Raw genomic sequence first — 26849 nt, 5'->3', positions numbered from 1 at the left:
TGTGTGTGTTCCTGGCAAGATCCAGACCCTTTACACCAGTTTATATAGAAACATAGAGCAGCTCACGAACGTCTTGTTTACTTTTATGTTGTGAAATATGTTGGAAAATGCCTCTCGGCCCTTCAGGTCAGCTCAGTTCAGCTCGCTCCTCTGATATATTCGACTGAGATGAACTTGAAACACTTCCAGTTTATTTAAATCATGCTAAGTTAAAGTCTGTTTCCGCTCTGTGTTCGTGTGGACGGAGTGTTTTTCCCGTTGAGCTCTGCTGATTCTCCACCGCGAGCGTCTTCAGCTCCATGTTTCATGGAAAACATTCAGGAACCTGAGCTCCACTCATTTTGATTTTCCTGAACTTCTCCTCACGTCTTTGACGAGGCAAGAAACTTGAAGGAAGTCCTGAATCGTCCCTGAATGTTTTTGTATTTAAACTTGATTCAAGCTTACTTTAATAAAATTATGTAAAACACCTTCTAATTCAAAATGTCAGAGCTTTTCTGAGCTTGTTTTAACTTTAATCCTCCAATAAACTAAACTTTGTAATGAAGGACACATCTGGAAACAGATCCACGTAAACAGCTTGAGCTGATAGGAAATTAATTCAAAGGAAAACATCACAATTTAACTTTAAAGCTCTTTAATCAGTTCAATAAGAATAATCACAGCATAAACTGAGTCCAAAGAAACTGATTCGGAACAGAAGAAAAGCTTCAGAAGAAGGAAAAAAAAACATTTTTTTACAGAAAAGTGAGAAAGTCAAATAGCATTTCTCTCTCAACAGAGTTTTAATCTCTATTTTAAACATCCAGAATTGGTTCCTTTAGCTGTCTTAGTGAACTGACATTCTCCACTGCTTCACTCTTCAAAATAAATGAATCTTATTTAATGGAACTCAGATGCACCTCAGATGATCTGAGATGTTTGTATCAGAGGACTGGACCGATGGAAATGTTTCCACATGGCCGACATTTAAGCTGCTATCAAAGGGTTTTTTAAACAGATCAGCCGTTTTAGGAGCAACAAATTTAAGGTCAAGGATTCAACTGTCATCTATTCAGAATGCTAACATGATCCCCGATCGGCTGATCGAGTCCAGTGCAGCAGCTCCAGACTCTTGAATTAAACAAAATAAAACCGAACTTTGATCAATAATGATAGATAAGGTAGATGGATAATGTTTCGAAACGTTTATTTCAAGGTTTTCCCCCAAAAGTGCCACTGTTTGAACTAAAGCATGGCCCAGAAGTAGAAGAAGTCTGGACAGCGGAGTCCCAGGTCTGTAGCGAGTCCTGTCTAAAGAACTTTAAACTAGAACTTTAAAGAACCACTTCATCTTGAGAACAACTTGTTCTACCAGCTGCTCTGCTCATGATGGCTTAAATACAAAGTGGTGATGAATCAACAGCTTATAGACCTGCTACTGATACAGAACCCGAACCAAATTAAATGACTCTTCATATGCTGGCGGTGGTTTAGACCAGTTCTGGTCCAGGTTTCTCAGTCCGACGTTGCGTTGTAGTTTTGGAAAGCGGACTGTCTGTGATCTCTGGATCACAACACCCGCGTTCAGCCGCCATGGGGTGAGATAAGCCGAAGCTATACCAGTAGAAATGACTGAGTGAGGAGTGACGGGTGAAGCCGGCCCGTGCAGATCCCTCCTGGATCCAGATCCCTCCTGGATCCAGATCACCTCCTGGATCCAGATCACCTCCTGCTGGACGGTCGCTGCCTCCTCCGGGAGTTCGGTCTGGACGGGTTTCAGCGGGACAAAGCGTCTGCACTCGCTGACAAATGTGTGTGTTGATGCTTGAGATTGTGGGAGGGGTCTTCAGATGGGGGGGCCTCGGCGGGGATCCGGATCTGTTCTCGGAGTGTGAATCTGTCACTACCGCCCAGCGTCTGAGTGTTCAGCCTCCGTCTGATTCAGCACATGCTGGTGACGAGATACATCTGTCTGTGTGCTTAAGAGTGTGTGTGTGTGTGTGTGTGTGTGTGTGTGTGTGTGTGTGTGTGTGTGTGTGTGTGTGAAGCCTGCTGGCTCAGGCTTGCGTTTCTCGGAGTCCCTCTGTCATCGTTTGGAGGGCTTCCACGCTCTGCGCTGCGCTCTGCGGCCGGGGTTGAAGAGTTCTCCTGGAGATCTCTGCGGCGCCCGGTTCCTGACAGATCCGGCCCGCTTCGCGCCGCCGCGGCGTTATTGACTCGCCGTCGGCCAGACTAATGTTTTTTCTGCCCCGTGCGGCGCGTATCTCTGCTCGCCTCGTCCGTCCTCCGGCCGCTGACGGACGGGAAGCCAAATGCGAAGCGTCGCTCTGGACGCCCGGGCGTCTCCGCCAGATGTGTTCTGGCAGCCGCTAAGTGCCGTAGCTTGTTCTTTGAACCTTTTGGAGAGGCCGAGTGAAAGACTGAGCGCTAATCGCGGCGGAGCGGCCGCTGAGTTGCGGATCCAGCTCGCAGGATCGGCTCCCCGACAGCTGATGTAAAGCAGAGGGGAAGACGCCCTGCCGTCACCACCCAAGATTCCCTTCGCGCTCACGCACGGCCAGAGATGCTGGAGTTCACCGCCTCCGCTCTGCTTCTCCCCGGCTCCCGGACTCAAACCGTTTCATCTTCCAGGATGAGGATCTCTGGGCTCCACGGCGCCACCAGGAGCGTTCCCGGTTCATGGCTTTGTCCTCAGTGGAGCCTCAGTCCTGAGGTCTCCTTGTGTTCTGTTCCACATATCCTTTTGAAGAATGCGTGAACTCTCGCCGCCTCCGATGAGCCGTTTCGTAACGTCTCGGCGGCCTCGGGAGTCTGCGGCCGTTCCCGTCCTCTGCATCCTTCATCAGAGCGCCTCGCTCGCCGGCCGCTGATTTGAAGAATGCAGACACGAGGCCAGCGAGCGAGGAGCTTTTCAACGGCAGAACTCATCACTTTCAGACATGTTCAAACACGCTTTAACCCAATTCAAACATTAGCTTAAAGTTACATAATGTAATCCTACCCGAGCCCAGACATTTCCTGCTTCAATTTGCAGAAATGAGCCCGTGTGTTTTTCCTCTGGAGCTCAACAAAGCATTTTGTACTCAAACGATGTTGTTCTGGATTACTGGAGCCACTCCTCTCAAAGCAGGGATTTACTAAACAAAAAGACACTTTTCGCAGTAACTGTTACCCTGCAGACGAGTTTCTGTCCAGACACATGAAAACAAAGTTCACCCTGCCTACTGCGAAACATGGCGGAGGCACCATCATGCTGTCAGGCTGCTCTGCTGCTCCTGCTACTGGAGGTGTTCAGACCATCCACACATTTTGTAAAGAATTAACTTTGGTTTGTGTTTTAAGTTGAAGCTGAACCAACGTTTTCAAACAGTGACCAAGAAATGCATCGCTGTGGAAGAGTGTCGGAAGAAAAGCTTCTTCTGTGGACAGAAGAGACATTTTAAGGTTATTTGTTCTGCCAAAGACTGTAGATAACTTTGTATTGAGAACATTTATCTTTACAATGTACAGAAAAAACACAGATTTAATCATTTTCTCATCAGAATTGGACTCATCTGTTATACAGTTAGTTAAAAAAAGGCAAAAAACACTTCAGACTGGATCGAGACGACCCTGCCGTCCGTCAGATCAGGACTCTTTTGGCCATTTTCTTCTGTGAGCGATGTGTTTCATCACTGCTTCCATCTCTGAGAAGTAATGTGGAAAAAAAACATCTGAAGAGTTCTAGAAGAATTCAGCTGAAGGTCAGCACGTCACAGGAACACCAGGCAGTTCTGTGTTCCACCAGCCGTCTGAAACTCTTGCGGCTGTTTCAGTGAAACAACCAAAGCCCGGGTTGTAGATCCCGGTTCTCGCTCCAGCTCTAACCAGGTGGAGAACGGTCCAGACCTGCGGTCACCACATGCGTCTGGACGGCCAGTTGGCCCAAACCGAGGCGCTCCCGGAGCGGGACGGCGTGTTCTTTCCCTGTGACTGATTACACCGTTTGCTCTCAGCATTTACCACAACGAACAACACAAACAGGATAGTCACATTTTATTAAACCATTTATTTTATTTCATTCCCATTGGAACACACACAACATGACACAAGATATTTCAAAACTGAAGAATGAGACTTTCGATCACTGGTGCATAATGATCTCAACAGTCATGAGTAGATATTTATTGAATTTTATCCTCTATTAGCTTTTACATGGAGTTAAAATTAGAATAAAAAGAGGCTTGAATTGATTTTGTTGGCTTTATCAAGCATATCCTAACATGTCGGTTGGATCCTGGCAGAGTTCCCATGTGGGAAAGTCCCACTTCCGGCTGACAGCCAGCATGTGCTAATCCCTCGATAACCTGCAGAATAAATAAGAAATGAGGCTGTCATCACCTGCAGTCCCACACACAGAGGAAATCCAGGTGGGAGGTCAGCAGCGTGCACGCCACACTGGATCCACTGGAGCTTTTCAAAGATTGCAAATGGGGTTTTTCTCTATTTGTGTTTTATTTCAGCACCAGTGTCACTTTATTTAACAGGAGTATGAGCGTAAAACACCGAGAGTGCCGACGCTGCGTGTCTTTCAGGATGCAGTTGTTGCGTTTGCCAAAATAAAATGTCTGACTTTAGCCTATTTCCACGACATGACTGAAAACTGGAACAAATTGGAAAGTGAGCAGACTTACGAAGCCTGTAGAGTTTTAGCTTTTTAGAGCTTCCTGTGTGATTCAGTCACGGATGGAAACATGAGTGTTGAGTTCAGCAGCCCAGACGACTCTGCAGTGAAACGACAGATCGATAATACAGGACTGGATCGATCAGCACAGGCTCAGGGCATCGTGAATCAGCTCCGTCCTGCTGCTCCGCCGCCGCTGTGGAGAGCTCTCGGATTTCTGGAGGTTCCTCCATTTTCCCACCGACTGCTTTCCTGTCTGTGGTTTGAATTGTTTGTGAACGACATGTTTTTCATTAGTGTGACAAACAGGCTTCAAAGAGGGACCAAACAAACCGATGTTTTCCTCTTTAAACAACGTGTTTGGAGCAGAAAAACCTTCCACAGTGAAGTCACAATCACAATCTTTACTGCTGCTCAGCCATCAGAGGAGCGTTTTAAATCAGCCCCTGGTGGCCGCCGATGGAACTGCAGTGTGTTGCGTTCCCAGAAAGTGACAGTGTGAAGCTGCTGCTTTCAGGGACGCGACGGCAGCAGCCATAAAGCGAAGCTCGTGGTGAAGAACGGGAGAGATTTTTCCCTGAGAAGCTTCCAGGTTTCCGTGTCGGGGCGGCGGGAAGCCGTCACCGTCATCCCGTCTCGCTGCCGTTGTTTACTTTCTCCCGGCCTTCTGGTTCGCCGTCGTGGTTGACGGGATGCCGCCACATGTCGGTGCGGACGGAGCCTCGTGAGAACTCATCACCTGCTCTTTACGGCCCTGCCAGAGGAAACCAGGACCGACTCGGGGACCGGCTTTACTGGATGTCGACTGGATGCGTGCGTAATGAAGCGCTGCTAATTAAAAGCGGGCTGCTGAGTTCAAACGAGGCAGTAAAGTGTGAAATCAGAGGCAGAATCTGTGTGATTAGAGCCAGCAGAGGCTCCAAGCTGCTGCTTCCTAGTTCCTCTCCTCTTTTGACTCCTTTCTGTCCGATTCCTCAGACCCTACTCTTTCTCTTCTTGGTTTTTTGGTCTTTAGCTCTCAGCTCAGTGAGGATCTCCCTGGTACGAGTCCATGTTGGGGTTTTTGGACTTTTCGTGAAGGGTTTGGGTTTAGGATTTATGAGGGCTAGGGTTTGGTTGGGTTCCTGTTCAGGGGTCTGTCTTAGGGTAAGGGTTTGGCAGGGTTAGGTTACAGTTTGTAGGGTTAGGGTTCAGCAGGGTTAGGCTTCAGGGAACTGTCTTAGTGTTCAGGTTTCGTAGAGTTATCATTAAGTAGAGTTAGTGTCAGGGCTTAGTAGCATTAAGATTTAGTGCGGTCATGGACAGGGTTTATTGGGGTCAAAGTTAAGGCCTAGTAGAACTAGGGTTTTGTAGGGTTAGGGTTCAGCAGGGTTAGGTTACAGTTTGTAGGGTTAGGGTTTGGCAGGGTTACTGTTGAGGGAACTGTATTAGGGGCAGGTACGTTAGGGTTTAGGGTTCGTTGTTAGGGTTCAGGTCAGGGTTTAGGGTCTCATAGGGTTAAGCTTACTGTTTATTAGGGTTGTGCTTAGTAGGGTTAGGGTTCTGTGAGGTCACGGTTTAGTCGGTTTAGGGTCAGGGTTTGGTAGGGTTACTGTTGAGGGAACTGTTTTAGCATCGAGGTTTAGTTCAGTTAGGGTTTAGGGTTCTTTCTTAGGGTTCGGGTCAGAGTTTAGGGTTTTATCGGGTTAAGGTCATAGTTTAGCAGGGTTAGGGGGTCAGGGTTTAGGGTTTAAGGGTTGTGGCTCTCCAGATTCTCTCTACGTCACATCAGGGTCAGTTGTGGTCTTTCCATTATAGAAGCAGACTTGGGATTGGAAGTCCAGAAGGCTCAAATCCAGTGTTCCTAGACTGATCATGACCCTTGACCCCAACCCGGAGCCCCGTACCGTGGCTGCTCCTCGCCAGTGGCCGGAAAAGGAATTCAGTAAACTTATGGAACCATAGTTTACTAAATTCAACAAACACTGACCAGTTGGTTGACCTTCCTGTCTGTAAAACCCGACACACCTCCAGGGTGGAGCGACGTGTTTCCATGGCAACCATACATAACGCCATCGGGATATCAGAATGGCGTGTTTGGAAGTTTTCTGCCCAGCTTTGATCTGTAGCGCGACTGAAGCCCTCTCTGATCACAGCTCACTCGTCTTTCATCTTTTGTTACGTTTTATGTCGGAGGCAGCGAAGTTCACCGGTTTGGCCATTTTTTAAATACTGACCCGAACTAAAGCAGGGCTGTGGACGCAGTGTGAGAACACACCCTGAAACACACAAACTAACTGTGACCCCAACCCCACATGAAAAACCCGGTCAGTATTTCAACCTTTGACCTTAAACTTGTGGATCTACTTTGATTTCTTGAACCATCACTACCACCATTTTCAGCTCTTGGTCTTTTTTTGTTCAGTAATTTAAAATAAATACACGTATTATTTCTTTCTTTGCTTCTTGAAAAACATTTCTTTGAGTTTATCACCTTTTTAACCTCCTCCTTTCACTTTTAAAGCGGTTTGGGCAGCTTTTATGTATCTGAACTGTATTTTATCCAAATTACAAAAGAAACAAGAATTGAATGAAACATCTAATGTCATCTTATCATCTTTATCACATTCAGTGTTGCTAATTTTATTTAAAGCAATGGAAGGTGCACTGTCATTATACATAGAACTTGTAATAATATTTAAAATAATACATTTTGTTTTCATAATACAACACATAAACAGCTTTTTTGATAATCCAGCCACACTGCAGCTCCGGTGATCAATCAGGAAGCTGCTGTCGCTGCATCTTGAATGAAACACATGAACGCAGCAGGAATTCCTCCTCCACGTACAGAAACTGTGATCGGTCTGCTTACGTCCCGCGGTCCAGCCGGACTGCAGTCCAAACATCACAAACCGGCTTTTCAAACAGAAATCGCAGCAGAGTTTGTTTTATTGTGACAAGCGTGAGCGCGGCCGGAGATTTAGAGGAGCGGAGTGTTGCTGGAACCTCTCAGCCTCGATCTGACGAGCGTTCGATCCCAGACCGATGAAATCCAGATGATCCTGAGGTGCTCTCGCTTCTTCAAAGATCGCTCCGAACGGCAGTAAACACAATCACTGTTTATTTGAGGCACAAAGTCTAAAAATCTGCAGCCTCCCACTCCTTCACTTCCTCTCGGTGTTTATGTGAGGAATTCTGGCTGAAGAGGCACGAAACCTGTTTACAGAAGACTTGAAACACACTTAAAATACTTTACCTGTTTAATGTTGCACTGAGACGCTCTGAAGCACAGAGTCAGATCTTTTATTAACTTTGGATTGTGTTTTTAAATGTAGAGAAAGAGTTTAGTTTGTCTCACGGTGTTTTTCCCAGAGTGCATCAGTTCAAATACAAAGGCATCATGTTGAAATCATTTCCTGTTTTTCCAAACATGTTCAGCTTTGTGGAGATATATTTAAGAAAAGTAAACCTTTTCAAGACATTTTTGCCCCTAAAGGAAAGAGAAACATTATTATTTCTGTATTTCCTCAAGTTTCGATTATGTTTATATGAAGCGTCGGCTGAAATGAAGTGGACAGAAATGGGACAAACAATTAAAAATAGAATTAGTTTGAAAATAAATAATTTCATAATATATTGGTAGATAGAGCAGAACCATTTATTTATTTATTTATTTATTTGTTTGTTTGTTTATTTATTTATTTATTTATTTATTTATTTATTTATTTATTTATTTATTTATTTATTTATTTATTGTTTGTTTGTTAGCGTGTAAATAAATAAATAAATAAATCTTTATTTTTCATTAAGGTTTAACATGATTTAAGGATATTTTCTTTGCATGGAAAGTGAACAAGAATGGCACTGTGGCTCATAGAGAAGTCCAGAGGAGAACCAGAACCGCAGAAGAAGTGGTGGAGGTGATTCCTGAACGGAGAGCTTGGCTCTCAGAGCTCCTGCAGATCTATATTCTGATGCTGCTGGGAAGAGAATGAGTTAAATATCCATCTGAAACTAATTTGGCTGTAAATAAGGACACACATCCTGCGCCTGGCATTTCCTCCTCTTTTAATCCCTCTGCTGTTACAAGCATGTCGCTCCTCATGATGTTTTTCTTCCCCGCGGATTAAAAGCCCGCAGCACATCGGTTGTTGATTTCGTAAGGTGCAATTTCATTTCATTTATCTCAGCGGAGTTTCTGTTCAGACCGCTCATTCTAGAAAACAACAACAACAACAAGTGTTTTTTTCCTGATGCGCTCCAGATCATCTCTAAACCTGCACCAAGCTTCCCGGACTCAGTCCGTCTGGACGTTCAGTGGCTTCCTCCGGTCCTCAGCAGTGAGTCTGCTGCTCTGGATGTTTGGAAATGAAATCAACTCGAAAAGAGAGAAAACAGAAAGATTTCTCGTGAAGAGATTCATACAATAAAACAAGACCTGGTCCCTGAGTTCTGAGGGGGGTTCTTCCTCCTGTTAGTCACTGGAATGAACTGAGTTTCAGGTCTGGTCCAGACTCCAGGTTGAGTTCAGGTCAAGTTTCAGGTCTGGCCCAGACCCCAGGTGTAGTTTCAGGTCTGGCCCAGACCCCAGGTCAAGTTTCAGGTCTGGTCCAGACCCCAGGTTGAGTCCAGGTCTAGTTTCAGGTCTGGTCCAGACTCCAGGTTGAGTTCAGGTCTAGTTTCAGGTCTGGTCCAGACCCCAGGTCTAGTTTCAGGTCTGGTCCAGACCCCAGGTTGAGTTTCAGGTCTGGTGCGTCGGGTGAGCCGGGGTTATTTTTAGCCCTCCTCTCGGCGGCGGGTGGCGTTCCGGCGCATTGACTCATGGAGCGCGGCCCGTCAGCGGCCCGTCTGATGCTTTATGCTGACTGTCATCGCCGACTCGCAGGGTAAATCCCGTCCCGAGCTGCCTGGTGACCGTATCAACAGAGCTCTGAGACGCCGACGCGTCGGTCCATTGTCAAGCGGCGGCGCGAGCCCCCTTCCTCACGCCGCCCTTCAACAGCGCTTCAGCCTCAAGTGTCTCATTCAGCAGGAGATTTACAGAGGAGACGACACACACACACTCACACACACACACTCACACACACTCAGATGCAGCGTCTTGGCGTCCATTTGTCAGCGCGGTCCGTCAGCTGTGATGAGTTCACTGACGCCTCTAATTAGAGTCACATGTAGTGCCGTGACTGGACGAAGGACTTGCTCGGAGTCGCTGCTGCTCTTCAGGATTGCAGCCGGAAGACGATCCCTGAGACCAGATCTACGTCCCTATCAAGGGTTTTCACGGACCTCAGGACTCAGTGGCGTTCAAATATGACGAACTTCACGTGAGAAAACAGCGGAATACTGACGTTTCACAGAACCGAACATCTGAACCCTCGGTGTGCGTGAGTCTGCAGGAAGCGGCTCCATCCTCTCCCAGATGCACAATGTCAACAAGTCAGGGTGCTAATTGGTCTAAGATTGCCTAATGGTGCCGTGTTTGGCCGCTCTCTTCCCTTTGATTCGTCCGTATTTATTTGGCTTTGGCGTGGATACAGCTGGGCTCAATGTGTCGACGGCCGGCTGACCCCCGTGAACGTCTGGCGCACTCCCGCCGGTTTATTTTCCTTCCGCCGTGCCCTCTCGGTTTCCCGGCGAGATCTGAGGGGCGGCGGGGAGTCGCGGACCGCAGGACGTCACGCAGAGGGCTGACACGGAGCGGGCGGGACGGGCGCTCGGCGACGTCACGCTCGGCCGGCGCCTAACCACAGCCGTGCGCTCCACGCGTTACTGTTAGTTTGAAGGGACAGAATGAACGGATTCCCTCACCTCCCCTCTGTCCGTCCAGTCCAGAAACGTCTCTGAGCACTCGTCTTTGGTCTCATCCTTCAGCTTCTTGTAGTTTGACTCCAGGCTCGTGGTCTTGGTCTGAATAGAAGTTGGCAGAGCCGTTGTCGCTGCACCCAGTGAAAAAGCTTCCATTACAGCAGGGATCTGCAGCATTTCACAATAAAAGAGACCTTATTGTGACTTTCTTTCAAATCAGTTTTACCTGGAGCCTCGAAGTCTCGTACACATAAACCTCTTTTTTTCCAGCATTTTTTTAAGAAAATAAACTATGTTTGTTTTTTTGTTTTTTTAAATCAACTTCGGCTCTTTTTAAAGCAGTTTTGTTTTGTTTTTTAACTCCTTAAATTATTTTTTTCTAAAGAGATTCTAGTCATTCTTTTTTTTGTTTCCATATATTTTTTATTATTTTTTTTTTGTTTGTTTTTTTTAGTATTATTTCTCCCTTTAGCTAATGTGGCTTTTTAAAATCTTTTTTGAACCAAAACACCTTTTGAGACCTTTTGAGAATGAATTTAAAATGATCTGATATGTTTCCATTGTGAAAGTTTTTTGTGAAAGTGAAAGTTTGTGAACCGATATGTTGCCCCGGTCTTTCAGTCCTTCACGACTTCCACATTTTGTCTTTCGCCTTCCGCTGAAGGTCAACCGAGCTTTCTGAGAAACAGCCGATCGCTGTGTTTATGTCTTCGATGTAAACTGGTTTGAATATTCAGAGCGAGCTGCTGATTACTGAGCAACGGTTCAAAACTCCTGCCTGGAAACGGAAGTTAAATGAGAAGACGGCGCCGCATGGCCTGAGAGGAACGCCGTCCTGGTCTGACAGACTGTGAACATGATGGAGGGTGAACTCGTCCTTTATTGCATTATGAATGGTTTTGTTGAAACGGTTCTGGAAGGAGCCGCCGGTGTCCTCCGCTGGATCGCAGCGCCGGGGAGATAGATGAAGACAAACAGCCGGAGCAGAGTTTGTTTTGGGATAATTCCATGTGAAATACAGCGAGCAGTCATGCAAACCGGTGCGCTCAGAGCCAGAGCTCATCCACAACCTTTCTGAAGGTTTCTAAAGCTCCCGCCGTCCAGGGACTTTTCAGGGAATTAAATAAAATCACCCTGAAACTATATTTAGAGGCTGGTGTCAGCGGTGGAAGTGTTTTGTTTCCCCTTTGAGCCTCTCAGACTCGCCCTTCAGCGTCCTTCTCTCCTGCATGAAACACATCCTCGCTGTGTCTAAACAACATTTTACACAAGTTTACACAAGCCGGAGCGAGGCGGGCTGCTGGGCTCCAGTTGAAGCTTACAAAACGGCCCTCGGCCTTTTGTTTATACCCGAACGCCGGCGGCGATCGGCCGGACGGGGAGAGATCCGCGTCCCTCCTTCCATCGCTCTTATTAATGACATCTGCTGAGCGCTCAGCTGTGAGGAAGTGCAACGAAAACAAAGCTCGGAGTTCAGGTCGCTGTGACCTCCAGACGTCTTTCCATTCCCTCGAGCCGGCTCATCTGGGCGCCGACGTTCTCGTCTGTTCTGAGGTTAGACAACTCATCGTGAACAGCCTCCTCCCTCTCAGGGCTCTTAAAGGCTCCGCCCACTTCTCAGGGGTTTAACGAGCCCACCACCGCTTTCTGAACGTAGAGACGGAGAAGGTAGACCCGGCGCCGCGCTGCCGCGCAGTTTGCTCTCATTACACCAGAAAGCCGTTGAAGTTTTTGGGAAATGGTCAAAAACTCAGTTTGATATTTTCATATTTCGGTTTCTCTAACCTCTCTGCACCGGCGGCTGAGTCAACCTCTGCAGCTGAATGCAAAGTCACCGCGGTGTGCACGTGTGCGCGCACGCAGAGGGTGAGCCCGGTTTGATCCCCGTTAAAGTCAGTGGAGGGTGTTACGCGTTTCCACTTCACTTCAGCCCCATCAAAACGCCCCATTGGAAATTTACTGGGCTTTCAGCGGCACAGTGGGGCCCTTTAAACACACACACACACACACACACACACACACTCACACACACTCACACACACAGGAACGAAGCCTCGTCCCCGCGCTGTGCCAGCAGTCGGGTTCAGTCCCCCCACTGCGCCCGGGTCGGACCGCCGCTCCTCACATTCCTGACTCAGTCGTCGGACGCTTCGCTGTGTTTCTTTACGCCTCCTGACTCGCTGCCTTCTCGTCTCCTGTCCCTCTCCTCACCCCGTCCTGTGTCTCTGCCTCTCGACAGATGTGGACGAGTGTGTGGACAACAACGGCGGCTGCCAGCAGGTGTGTGTGAACACCATGGGGAGCTACGAGTGTCAGTGCACGGACGGCTTCTTCCTCAGTGACAACCAGCACACCTGCATCCACCGCTCGGACGGTAAGGACGGGACGCAGGACGCCCGCCGTGTCCCCAGATCCACCAAGTCCCCTGAACTGGATCCAAAACACAAAGTGTCAAACCTTCATGTAGGTCACGTTTAAGGTGAACTTTCTTATCCCAAAGGAGGACTTTGTGGGTCAGCCAGCAGTAAAACATACACAAAAGAAAGCACCGCTCATACTGAACACACTCTGACACATCACTGAACAGACCAATGACTTCCTGTTCCTGTTTGATCTTCTCCTTGGTAAACTGAACTGAGCGTTTTTCAAGTCTGGTATGTACTGTAGCTTTAAACTTTAAACTTGTAGAGTCGGAAATGTGCACTTTTACAGCGTCTTTTTACCTCAGTGCCCAGACGGTTTTTGGTTCTGAGTGTGACTGAACCAACAGACAAAGGAAACGACAAACAGTTCACAAGACTTAAATCCATGTATGTCCACCAGAAGTGTTTTCTCACATGTATCGATGTCCAGGAAGTGACAGATCGATCTGCTTTTCATGACATGTGATTTCTTAGAAACCAAACAGGAAGATGGCAGCCAGAAAGGGTTTTCTGCTTTCTGTCCTTTTCCCATGGTGTATATGAACACAGTCTTCTGGCTCTGTTACCCAGAATGCAATCTGTATAAGTCTGCTGCACATAATTAATCAACCAAAAACATTATGTTAGCCTGTCAATTGTTGTCAGTCAAAAAAAAAATTGTTCAGTTTCAATCGAAATCTATCCTCAAATTTGAGTTATCGAACCGACTGACTGACCAGTCAATCAACCAACCAATCAACCGACCAATTAACCAACTAACCAACCAACTGACTGACTGACAGACCAATTAATCAACCAACCAATCTACCAATCTACCGACCAACCAAGGTGTCACCCAATGGACCGAATGACCAATCAACCGAACAATCGACTGACCAACCAATCAATCAACCAACCAATCAACCAATCAACTGATCAACTGTCCAATCAACCAACCAGCTAATCAACCAACCAACCAACAGGCTGTATATATGTACACAGTCTTCTGGCTCTGTAAGTCTGCTACACATAATTAATCAACCGAAAATATTATCTGCTATCCTGCCAATGTTTTAATGTTAATCAAAATCCATCCTCAAATTTGACTTTGAACAACCAACCGACCAATCAATCAATCAGTCAGTCAGTCAACCAACTAACCAACCAACCAACGACATTGTTGAACAGCATCAAATGCTCTAAATGTTGGCGAGAACAAAACACGGTGTATTTCTAGTGGACTTTTATGAAACATTCATTATCCTACAAGTTACTAATGACTAATTATGGATTTTTTTTTTCTTTTGCTGCAACATTTATTTCAGTTTCTGATCACAGGTGTTCATGCTAACAGATTCACAACATGTGATTTGGTTTATAAATGTCTGGGCATATATTCAACTGGCCCGCCATGACTTTCATCAGCAGACTCTATAATGAGATAAGTTGTGTGTTTCACCTCTTCCTAAGTTCTTCCAGTCTCCGACTCTGTTCCTGAGCATCTCTTATGCTGCGTTTTGAGTTGTGGTTGCTGTATTCAGACTGATGTGCTGCAATGCTTCAGTGTGTTTGATGACTTCCTCCACCAGCTCTCCCAGCTGTGCGTCTTGTGCTCCTTTCTGCCTGGAATCCTCTGGTTTGCGTCTTTCATCCATCATGCTGCTGGTTTTAGTTGATGACGTGCTAAACGCACTCAGGCTGACAGAGCGGTCTATTTATGTGACAATGAGATGAAGCCCAGTGAATCAAACCCCGAGTGTGTGAGGCACTGACATCCCACGCCTGCCTCGGTCAGCCACCCTCCACACACACACAGTGGCACTGACACACACTGGGTGTGATATGTGACCTGCGACATGTCTGGCATCCTTTTCATGTCCAGCTGGGCCTCTTGAAAAGCTTTTGACACCACTTCCCTGGCATCCCCGGCCCATTATTGGTGTCATTTCTAATTTATGAGCTTTGGAGGCGGCGGCGGTCCGGAGGTGAGCCGGGTGAGCGTTCCGCTTCCCACCGCTCGCCGTCACAATGCCGACATGCATGTCGCCCTGAATGGGGACAGTGTAGCGGGCCGGTTCAAAGGCCGGTGGAGAGACAGTCCTCTCTGGAAGATGAAGAGATGAAGACCAGGAGGAGGAGGAGCAGGCCGACTCCTCCATGGCCGCCAGCGTCAGAGGATTCTCTGTGGACACGCTCAGAGAGAGAAGCCAAACAGGCTCAGAAATAGAGCTGTGTTTGCTCACTGGAAACCTCGCAAACCAGCGTGTGAATATCTTTAACCGACCTCCTCCTCTCCTCGCTCTCCTCCGCTCATCCTGAATGGCGAGCGGCGCTCACACAGGTGGAAGCTCATCAGCCGGCGTTTCAGATTTGGAGTATTTTACAACTGAGCCTCTCCACAAATCACACTTTCTGCAATTCTTACCAATAAATAAGGTTCTGAAATCATGAGTAAGGTTCGCAGACGGTGTTGACGCTGAACCGCCGAGCCGACTGTAGCCACCCGCCTCGTCCACACACTCTGCCTCCTGTTCGTCCACGGACAGGAATAGCAGCAGCATCCCAGTGTCCCACAGGAATCTCCTCTGTAACATGTTCTTTCCATCGGCATCAGACTGAGCCTCCTCTCCTTCCTCCAGCCCTCAGATTCACCCTTTCACATTAAGATACCAGCTCTGCGCAGCGTTTGAAGTGAATGAACGCCATGTGGATAATCACCAGCCCACATGTTGCTGTGTGTCACGGTGTTTCACTCCAGTTCATCCATTCACTCTGGTGGTTTTTAGGTTTTATATTATAACAGCGTTGTTGCTATTGAACTATTATGGGTTCATTTTTGACCCCTGGGGTAAAACATACATTCTTTGAGAATCAGAGATTGTTGATTCTCTATAGGTACATTTATAGCATCATGAATAAAAATAAATGGCATTTGCTCCCACAAATACTCACATAACATTTACATTTCATATTTACACATAATGTCATGAAGATAAATCTCAAATATCAATAATAGCAATATGATTGACACACAGAAGCTTCCACAAACTGTAGACTCCAGTAGTTTTGTGAGGCCATTCTCTCCAAACTTTATCTTTAGTGTTGGAATACAAAACAAAACAGTTTTAAAACTCAAAATGTATTTTAGTTCCAATATTGTTAGTGGGAACACTTAGAAAACAGTATCTTCTATTTGAGTTATTTAAATAGCTCATATTTTGAACAGTTGGAGATCATCTCTTTTCCAGGACCTCTTCTGATCTTATGTGGTTAATTTACATTTATAACATCATTTCCGCTGCTCGCCGATATGCAGATGATGAATTACGCTTCGTTAGAGACGAACGTCAAAACACACAACTATCTGAGGTGTGTGTGTGTGTGTGTGTGTGTGTGTGTGTGCGTGTGTGTGTGTGTGTGCTGCATGGCGTATGGGGAGTGTCAGCTCGCGGCTCATTTCTTTCTCGCTGACACTCGCCTGGGGGAAAATAAAGCCTCGTAACAATAGTTTGTTCCATGATGGTTTGTTTCCACTGAGCTTTGCTTCGTCCAGCCAGAACCGAACGTCTGGCCCGGTCCCGAGGAGGGAGATCTGACGGGCCGGCGGTCCCACCCCGGGAGACGGGCCGTTTAAAATACCAGCTCACTTGATTAATTCATGGCTAAAACAAGGAAATGCTGCAACATTTACAAGAATTAAGTTTTTTGTACATGTTTCCACCAATGAATCAATCACTGTTTATTGCTACAGACTTTTCATCCATAAAAACACAATAAATTGCAGCCAGACTGAGGAGTGAAAGCAGACCGAAGAAGATGTACGATACATGAAAACTACAAAAACACAAACACACACTACCCAACACAGAGAAAGACTGCAGAAGATCAATAAGTCTTCAGCTTATATTTGAAATAAAGCCATTCCGAGGTGAAAGAGTGTGACAGTGAACGCTCCGCCATGTTTTCACCATTTATCCACCCAAACACAGCGTCAGGCAGCCGTTAATCCAGCAGAGAAAAACTGAAATATTTCAATTTACAGTCATCATTAACTCCTTCAAACACTGCGGCATGTGTTCGGCAAAGAGAGCGGTGCATTGTGGGAGTTGAGGCGGGGGGTGGGGGGGGGGGGGGGGGGGGGGGGCAAAAAGAGAAAAATAAACAGAGAGAGACAAACACGCTGGATCGGAGCAGCGGTGTTTATTTGGAGCTGTGTGAGGAGAGGAAGCTGGGGCGCGCACACACACACACACACACACACACACACAGAGGAATTCTCACTTTAAACAAACTGAAGCAGGAAGCTGGCCGTGGAGTGGGCTTTTAAATGACAGGCCCGGGGCACGTGGGAACCTTAAGTACAGGCAGCTCCGTCTACCTGACTGTTATCACCATCAATCCTAGACATCATCAAAAGCTGTCACACACACACGCACGCACACACACACACACACACACACACACACACACACACACACACACACACACACACACACACACACGCGCTCGTAGCCCGGAGTGTGACCCTGAATTGTAAAGCTCACATTAACATGTTCGTCATTCAGACTCAATCTGTGTTTAAAGATCCTTAAAGTTCTAGAGTCTATAGGAGTGTGTGTGTCTGCATGTGCGTGTGTGTGTGTATATTTAATTTATACATTCAAATAGTCGTGCTCTTTCTTTTTCTGGACCCAATTTTAACCAAATACAACCAGAAAATATTTCTTGTTTCTCTTTCTTTCCTTACTGTTTTTATGAATATTCACTTATTTGTGATCGTGTTTATTTTATTTATTCGTTCATTAGTTATTTGATAATTTAATATTCTTTTCTGTAATATTCCATTCTGTATGAGGCAACAGTAAAACATTTCTCTGTGATAAATTTAATTTAATTTTCATTCTATTTAACATTTTCTTCTTTCCATCTTTAAAGCTGGTGTCCGGAGTTTCCGTTTGTTTCCAATGTATGAATCATTTTTCAACAGAGCTTAAATGTGTCAGTCTGGTTCGATACTACAATATAATATTAGCATAAAGTAATATAAAAATTTATTTATGGGCCCGCCTTCGTCTCATAGACCCCCATGTTATCCGAAAAAGCGCCGGTCAGCGTCAGCCAATAGAGTTCGAGCTTCCGCATTCTCGTGCTGTCAATCAACATGTGGAGCAGCCAGAGAGCACGGCCGCTCGCCCAGCAGAGGAGAGTTAGCTCTGCAGCAGATATATCCACTGTCTGCTGAACATCCACCGTAAACAGCTCAACATGGAGGATGCTGTAGGACTGGAGGCTCTCATTTTCACCCGACAAATAATTCGCGTGCACAATTAAAGGGGCGTGGCTTGGTCGCTCATGAAAGCAGAGGGAGGGCGGAGCCTCCAGACTTTGGATTGAAAAAAAAAAAACCTCTCTCTTTCAAAACTCCGGACACGAGCTTTAATTTCTTTCCTCTTCAGCTTCCACAGTGCAGACTGATGATCTTCTCATTTTTTGTCATTTTGATTTCCTTGCCCTCAGCTTTTTGCCCCCAACATTGATATAAAGATTTTAAATTCCACTACAGGACAGTGGAAAGCGTTTCTACTGCCTTCCCGTCAGTCTTCGTCAACATGCGGGTTGTGGACGTGGATCTGGCCGTATGGCGGCGTCCTGATGTACACGCTGTCCTCCTGTGAGACCTCCAGCCCCGACCTGCATATTTGACAACAGTTTTCACCTCCTCTCACGTTTCACTTCGATATTCTCAGCCGTGTGTTTTCAGCACATTTCTCCTGGAGAGGCTCTGTGTGGTGAATGAATCAGGTTTCGATGGATCGGTGACAAAGCATTCTGAATTTGAAGAATGTGATTGAAAAACATTTGGATGTTGTTCCCCTGACTCTGCAGTTGTTGCAGTTGGCTCCGGCAGGAGCCCTTCGTGTTGAATTCCTCGGCGGAGACCGTATGAGTGTTTAACTCTCCTGTGGAGACTTAAACTGCAACTCAAAATAGTTTCTTCACCCCTGGTTTTTTTTTCTCTGCTCAGTTTTACGCTATGTGCAGCATCAACACACTGATGACCTTTGCTGTTTGAGCGCCTCCTCCTCACGCTGTGATAAACAAACGGAGCAGACAGCAGAGATGCTTCATCCTGCTCCTAGAGAACTACGAGAGCCCCTCTGTCACAAACAGTCTTTAAACCCCATCAGAACAGCCTCGTTAGAGGTTCCAAACAGGTTCAGAAAAGGCGAGAAGAAAAAGTTAAAATAGGCTCCAGTCTCCAAATGAGTCCAGAACAATCTAACAGGATCAAGACGGGCTTTTGAAAGGATCCAAACAGGCTCAAACAGCTCTAAACTGGATAAAACAGGATCAATCTGGTTCGAAACAGGATAAAGCAGGTTCTAAACCAGATAGAACAGGCTCAATTTGGTTCTAAACAAGATAAAACAGGTTCTAAACAGGATAAAACAGGCTCAATCCGGTTCTAAACAGGATAAAACCGGTTCTAAACAGGATAAAACAGGCTCAATCCAGTTCTAAACAGGATAAAACCGGTTCTAAACAGGATAAAACAGGCTCAATCCGGTTCTAAACAGGATAAATCCGGTTCTAAACAGGATAAAACAGGCTCGATCAGGTTGCAAACAGGATAAAACTGGCTCTTAATAGGCTGTAAATGATTATTGTAATTAAATATGAAGAATTCACTCCCATCAACCAGGACTAAAGCAGCACTAATGCTCCAAAAAAATCCAGGAAGGACTGCTGGGAGAAAATTGACGACTCTGTAAATGTGTAAATTCGTGACATTATACGATATTAATTCAGCAGGTGTTCTAAAACTTATTTTGAAGTTCAGCTCCTCATGGAACAAGTGAAGAACAGGTTCCAAACAGCAAAGGGAAGAAAAGTACTCTGTATCTGTATCCTGTCATTAACTGATTTTCAGACCACGAAATGAGTATCAAGAACTGATCGAAGGATTAAGAGAATCTTAAAAAACAGCTTGGTTTTCTGTATGGTTTCTTCAACTCACTGCCACACAGACGAAAATGACAGTGCCTGTCAAATAACCAGAGACAAAGTCGTGCAAAGCCAGCAGCAAAGTCAACTCTAGAAGTCAAAACAAACTTTTAATCACTAAGTATTGAATTTCATAACTCAGCTGATGGTCTTAGAGACCTTCAGGATTTTGGGCTTTGCAGGTAACAAACAAACTCTGAATTGATACTTTGCTTTGTCATGTGCAAGATATCCATCATCTGATCCATACATCCATCATCTGATCCATCCATCCATCATCTGATCCATACATCCATCATCTGATCCATACATCCATCGTCTGATCCATCCATCCATCATCTGATCCATACATCCATCGTCTGATCCATCCATCCATCATCTGATCCATACATCCATCATCTGATCCATACATCCATCATCTGATCCATCCATCATCTGATCCATACATCATCTGATCCATCCATCCATCATCTGATCCATCCATCCATCATCTGATCCATCCATCCATCATCTGAGCCATACATCATCTGATCCATCATCCATCATCTGATCCATACATCATCTGATCCATCCATCCATCATCTGATCCATACATCATCTGATCCATCCATCCATCATCTGATCCATACATCCATTGTCTGATTCATCCGTCCATCATCTGATCTATCCATCCATCCATCATTTGATCCATCCATCTATAATCTGATCCATCCATCCATTGTATGATCAATTTTTCCATCATCTGATCCATTCGACCACAGTCTGGTGTCCAGCATGTGACTGCAGATCGTGAACCAGCTTGGCTTCTTTGTTACCGTAACTTCTAGTGCCATGTTTGTTCTGTGTTAGCTTAGCTCCTGGTGTGTTTTTTTCTGTGTTAGCTAAACTCCAGTGCAATTCTTTCTGTGTTAGTTTAGCACCTGGTGTATTTTGTTCTATGTTAGCTTAGCTCCTGGTGTGTTTTGTTCTGTATTAGCTTAGCTCTGGTACAGTCAGTTCCATGTTAGCTTTGCTCCAGGTGCCATGTATGTTTCGTGTTAGCTTAGCTCCCGGTGTGGGTTGTTCTGTGTTAGCTTAGCTCCATGTTTATTCTATTATCTTAGCTCCACGTTTGTTCTGTTAGCTTAGCTCCATGTTTGTTCTGTGTTAGCTTAGCTCCATGTTTGTTCTGTTCGCTTAGCTCCATGTTTGTTCTGTTAGCTTAGCTCCATATTTATTCTGTTAGCTTAGCTCCATGTTTGTTGGAGAGCGTTCGATGCTGCTCAGCATCTGTCTCGGCTCTGCTCGAGAGCCCAGAGGCCGAGTGTTTACCTCTGTACGGCCAGCTTTACTGGGGCTAGGGCCTGAGCTTTTCCCTCAAACAACAGCAAATACACACACACACACACACACACACACACACACACACACACACACGGTGCTGAAAGTTGACGAATGCCTCCCTTCCCAGTCACTCTTGCTTCATTTTATAAATACTTTGTTTAAATATTGTCCCAGCGCTGGATTTCACCCTCTTTTCGCTCCTCTGTCTTTCTGAGGTAAATGTGAGTTACTGACATGAAAGTGGAAGGAGGAGTTTACTCCCTCTTCTGAGTTTTGCAGTATTTTTAGCCAGCAGTTTGTCTGTGGTCAGTGGAAATGTTGAATAGGAGGGTTCGGAGTTGACCTAGTGAGGAGCCGCTGCACGGTGGCAACACAGGAAATACGGCGAGTGCACTTTGTAGGTTTAAAACACACACACATACACGCACACACACACACGTGCACTCTCATGTAAGTGGCGTCCCTCAGCCTCATGTTTCCCCAGCCTTTTACAGAAACCTAGCATCTGCCTGGCTTTGTAGCCGTGTGGACGGAGCGTGTTCCCTCGCCGTGGCGTCAGCAGCTGGACTCTGTTAACACGACACACTGCTACACACCGCTGCATCCGTCCCCCTGCCTGCAGACGTCATGGCTGCTGCTCAGAGGACGCCGGCGCCCATGCTGCTTGTGTGTTTTGAGAACCGTGCCTGTGGTTCGAAGGTTGAAGCTCATTAGCTCCACGATAAGAGCATTTGACACGACGACTGGCCGTTTAGCGACGGTCGCCGTCGGCTGCCGACGTAGCTCTACCTCCAGGAACTTGAAGAGACCAATCGGCCTCGTGGACCCTGATGGATTTGACTCGCAGGTTTCATTTCCTGCCCTTCTCACTGCACTCACACATCAGAACCAAAAAAGTGTCCAGAAAAGTGTCAATAAAATCAACCCCCAACAAAACCGATCAGCTTCCTGGTTCCTTGGTAGCCGCCGGCGCGACCATGAGGTGTAGAGGGTTGGGAGGGGCGTCCTGCCTGATCCAGGAGCTGTGGAGTTTCTCTCTAATGCCAGTTTGGTTCTTTAAACCACAGAATCTTGCATTCTGCTTCACACGGTGCCTGTAGAACAGACCATGTAGCATGTTTGTGCTGTTTTAAAGTTGTGAGTGGCGGTTGGATCTGCAGTCTTCAGCGGTCGTATGGGATGGAGCCAGATGCACAGAGAGCGAGCAGGAGGGCGAGGGAGAGACGTGTGTGTGTGTGTGTTGCTTGTTTCCCCTGGTGTTTGACAAAGAGATTGGGGAGGGTTATTAGAAAGGCACAGTCCTTATTTAAAGGAGTTCAATGCAGCCAGTTGAAGAAAAGCTCTCATTGAAATTCATGGCTTAGCACCTATAGCACTCCGGCCTGCAGAGAGCCGCCGCCAGCGGCTGACAGATTTCAATTAAAACCGCATTTACAAGAGATGGATGGAAAAGTGGAAGGAGGGGGATGTTTGAGGAGGTTTTCTTTTTTTTTTTCTTTAAATCCAGTCTGGTGATCTTTCTGCTGCAGGATTTTCTCGTTGGTTTCAGCCTGAAAGTGCAGACTTTTCCGCCTCCCTGCCTGCCACAGGGTTAAGTTTCAGACGTTCCAGGTTCAGGAACTGTGTTTGTCCCGTTTGGGTTCCAGGAGGTATAAAACCACATAAACAAGGCCGGGCGTGTGAGGAAGCGCTGTGTAACAGCTGCTGTCTGCCAGCAGGCTGAATTCTTCCTGTTTGATATGGCAGTTGTGGCTTTGTAAAGGTTTTATTTTGAAAGTCTCCTTTTCAGCGTAGCTCTTTACTGGTGGCTGTGTGTGCGCTGGACTGGATCCTGATACGAGCGCAGATGTTCTGTGATCAAACACATGGAACGTTCTGTGATTGAAGAAGAGTGGGCACGTTGGCGAGCTCAGTATGGGCCAACATTCTATAAACGAAGCCTCGTCGAGTCTTCATTCATAATCTGAAATAACCGTTTGAGTCACCCATGCTCCCTCTTCACACCCTGGAAAAGTCACGAGTCCATCCGTCCACAGACACGGATGGACACGGTGCCAAACCTGCCGGGCTTTTCAAGGTCGAAGGGAGGTCACGTTGTTATTGGCAGAGACGATGATCTGCTGAGAACCCATGATTGAATTATGGGTAAACCCGATACACATTTTCTGCAAAAAGATGATTAAAAGAGCACAGTGTCTTATGTCTTAAGCTCAGCGGTGTTTCTATCAGTCATTTCAAAGTCTTTGAGAAGCCGTGGTGATTTGGTGCACCGTTGGCCGGAGCGGTGAAACGTCTCCGTGTCCCTGGCGAGCGGCTCGGATCGTGAGACTGGCGTTCAGCATCACCTCATTCCTCTTCAGCCGCAGAGGAAGCAGGGAGGAGACCAACGGCGAGGCTCTAAATTATCCGCTCCGGTCCACATTCCTCTCGTCCTCGGCTCTCCGTCTCCGTCTCCGTCTCCGTCTCCGCCGTCCCCTCCGCCCTGCCAGCCAGACCGCCGGGGGCCGGGTCGCAGCGCCGCGAGAGCCGGCTTGTAAAAACACGGGGGTGATATGCTTGGAGCCGGTCTGGACTGGGAGCTCCAGAGAGAGCGGGGACACATGTGGAGAGGCGGATCGAGGAGAAAGACAGACAGAGGGTAATAAAAGAGACAGACGAGAGGAAGACTTCCATCCCGGGGCCGCCGCCGGGCCGTGAAGACCTGCCTGGCTCGCCGTTCTATCTGGACCTGCTGGGCTCCCAGCGAGGAGCTGCGGTAGCGCCGAACCTCCTGACCCCCCAGTCTAAACACCGAGCTGAACCCGGGAGGCGCGGGACGTGACGACCCAGGTCTGGAGGACGGGACGGGCCCAGGACGGGTCCAGAGACGTGGAGGAACCCTGAGCGTGGTGGGAACGTCTCTGACCTGTCAGACTGGAGACGAGGCTGGCGCTCCGGTGTGGAGCCAGCAGAAGCTCTGCTCCTGTGTACGTTGGCCTCACTGAGGTGGAGCTGAGCCACGGCTAAACGAGGATCTGTCTCATATATAACGTTACAGCGCCGAGCGCTCGCATCAGACACAGCCAGGCCCTTAAATTATGAGCCCAACTGCTCGCTGAAGCAGCTCCTCGGAGTTCCAGTTCAGCCGAGACGACAGAAGATGTCCGGTTCTCACCGGCGTCTCCTTCATCGGACTTCTGCTTTACGGGCAGCAGCAGGATGCTGGTGACAAATTACCACCCAGTTTTCTTTGGAGATGGTCCTGCTGCTGTAAATCACTGAAGAAAAAAAAAAAAAAAAAAGTACTGGAAATGTTTGAAACATCCGTACTGGTGCCTGCTCTTTGTGCAGAATACTCTGTTTTTAATGCTTTTATTCTGAAATGCTTGTAGAGTCCCAGTTTTCCCCTTATTTCACCTTTTAAAAGACTCAAAAATAAGAAGCTCAACACAAGTCAGATCAATCTGCTGCCTTTCAGATAAAAGGATCGTGTGTGTGTGTGTGTGTGTGTGTGTGTGTGTGTGTGTGTGTGTGTGTGTGTGTGTGTGTGTGTGTGTGTGTGTGTTTCTGGACGTGGACGTGATCCTCGTCCTCGCCCAGAGGCCCGGCTCCCCGCCGCCGGCTCTGTTTGCTGTTTCAGGCCGGATTGTGCTGAGCGCCGCGCCGCCGTCCGTCTTCTGCCGCTGCCTCCGTTTATTTGACTTCTCCAGGTCTAAATTGATTGAAGAAACTCTGCTAGCTTATGAGTTTGGTTTTCAAACAGGACCAAGGCGTGCTGTGGCCGCCGCTCGCCGGCTCCACGGCTCTGCTAAACACTACCTGCCTCACTTCATGTCAACTCGGCTGCATTGTGTCCATTCTTTCATTCGGTTTTGTCTTTTGTTAATTATGTAAATGCAAAATTTCCTTGCGGGACTGGACTCCTTTGATTTTGGACTTTGATGGAACGGCGCCGCTTGGAGAGCCCGGCGAGAACGGTTCGTTTAAGAATGAAGGTTTTGTTGGTGAGGGGGGCTCTTTAGGGGGAACGGCACCATAATGAAGTACTTGAAGTGCTGTCGGGCCTCGTAAAAGGACATTATTCGCCATGGGGACGGAGAAAAGCCTTTGGAGGGCTTTAGTTCCAGACTAATGCAAATCCTGAGCACTGAAGATGCTAAATAATCACCTCACTTTGCTTCTAGCAGGTCTGCTATATAGAATATATAAGATAAAGTATCTCCACGGGTTCAATGTACTGAAGGTGTTAACGGCACTGCAGCGATAACGAAGCAGGTTTTTATGTTTTTTATGGCTCCATGTTGGAGTCTCTGCATGTTTAAAGTTTCCTGCAGGCATTTTCTGATGCAGGAAAGATGGAAATGACTCCCTTGTTGACGTTTTTCAAACTAAAGGTCTCAGTATCTTTCACAGAGTTTGTAAAAACGAAGATTTCAACTTGTGGTCATCCTTCTGGAAATGACACAGACACGGGATCCGAACCACTTCCTGGTTCACTTTTCACCTCTGTATTTATATGTAGAAGTAGAATAATGCAGTAAATATGGCTGAAGAGCCTTCATGGCTGCTGGATGTAAACTCTGGCAGGAATATCTTCTTTGATTGCGGCGTGATGAGAAACCATCCCCACACTCCCAGCCGAACGTTCCCAGCTCTTCCCAGAGCTCGCTGATGTCTTTGGCCGGGTTCACCCCCCCCCCCCCCCCGGCTCTCCGTCCGCCGCCTCCCTGCTTCCTCTCCGGGCTCCTCTCCCTCTGATGAAGATTTAAACAGTGGCGGGTTTCACATATTATTGCCGCGCTGCACTCTGTAAATCACCGGGAATAGACTGAGACCACACGGAGCTGGCCGGGCTTCGGGAATGAATCGGTGGAGGAGGGTGGAGGAGGGTTGGGGGGGTGGAGAGCCATGCCAGCGCTGACAGGAAGGAGCCTCAGATTGGAGACGTACAGGCTTTCACTTTCCACAGTAAAGATGAATCGGGGCTTCAGGGAGCTTGCAGTAAGCGTGAACGTGGCTTCCAGTAATTAGGAAAGGAAAACACCGGTCTGATGAGAATGGGCCGTTCTGGAGCAGCAGCACCGCCGCCGGGTGACGGGCCTCGGCAGCGTCTCCTGTTCAGACCCAGTCACTGCTCTCCCAGAACACCCTCTTCCACCCGGTCAGAGCTTCAACACAGCGGCCACTGTCCACTGAAAATACTGTCACTGGTTCGAGGCTCGCTCATTTCCTCTCATTTGCTTCAGTCTGACGGATCAGCTGTCTTAAAGTGTATGAGGATGATGGAAGCTGCTTCTTCACTCTTTATATTCATGTATTCACACACAAGATGAGAATCAGAGGGATTATTTCAACACGATGCAAGAATCAAAAGGCATTTTGCTCAATAAAGTAAAAAAATGCATTTTTTTGCTTCATGCTTTTGTACCTGATTACATGGTGGAACCTTATTTTACTTACATAGAACATTTGATTTTACCAGTCTTCTTTTTTCACACGGTTATCTTTACAAATATTGAGAATAAGGCAATAAAATAAAGTCAATGCATTGGTTCTACCCATTTCCGTGACGTTTCATGTGAAGACGGGAAACTTTAGTTGTGTTGTGAGTGTGTGTTCATGCTACGTGCGCGCTGTTGTTGTTTAGAACGTGTTGTTTTCTGCAGTATGTCTGGTTTCTAGACAGAAACGACCAACGCTGCCACCTC

At 46.9% G+C, this 26849-nt stretch overlaps 1 protein-coding gene across 1 annotated transcript in view; it reads left to right on the top strand.

Moving 5' to 3' along the window:
* The window catches only part of scube1 (signal peptide, CUB domain, EGF-like 1), an 80261-nt gene that overhangs the window by 14189 nt on the left and 39223 nt on the right, over positions 1 to 26849 (top strand). Inside the window, exon 4 of the mRNA XM_030114087.1 lies at positions 12672 to 12806. Within this exon, the coding sequence (XP_029969947.1) occupies positions 12672 to 12806 (135 nt within the window). The remainder of the gene's footprint in view (positions 1 to 12671; positions 12807 to 26849) is intronic.

This window comes from Salarias fasciatus, chromosome 17 (assembly GCF_902148845.1).
Source record: "Salarias fasciatus chromosome 17, fSalaFa1.1, whole genome shotgun sequence".
In the NCBI taxonomy this organism is placed as follows: domain Eukaryota; kingdom Metazoa; phylum Chordata; class Actinopteri; order Blenniiformes; family Blenniidae; genus Salarias; species Salarias fasciatus.
The sequence above is the reverse complement of the archived record's forward strand: the minus strand, read 5'-3'. Positions and strand labels throughout refer to the sequence as shown.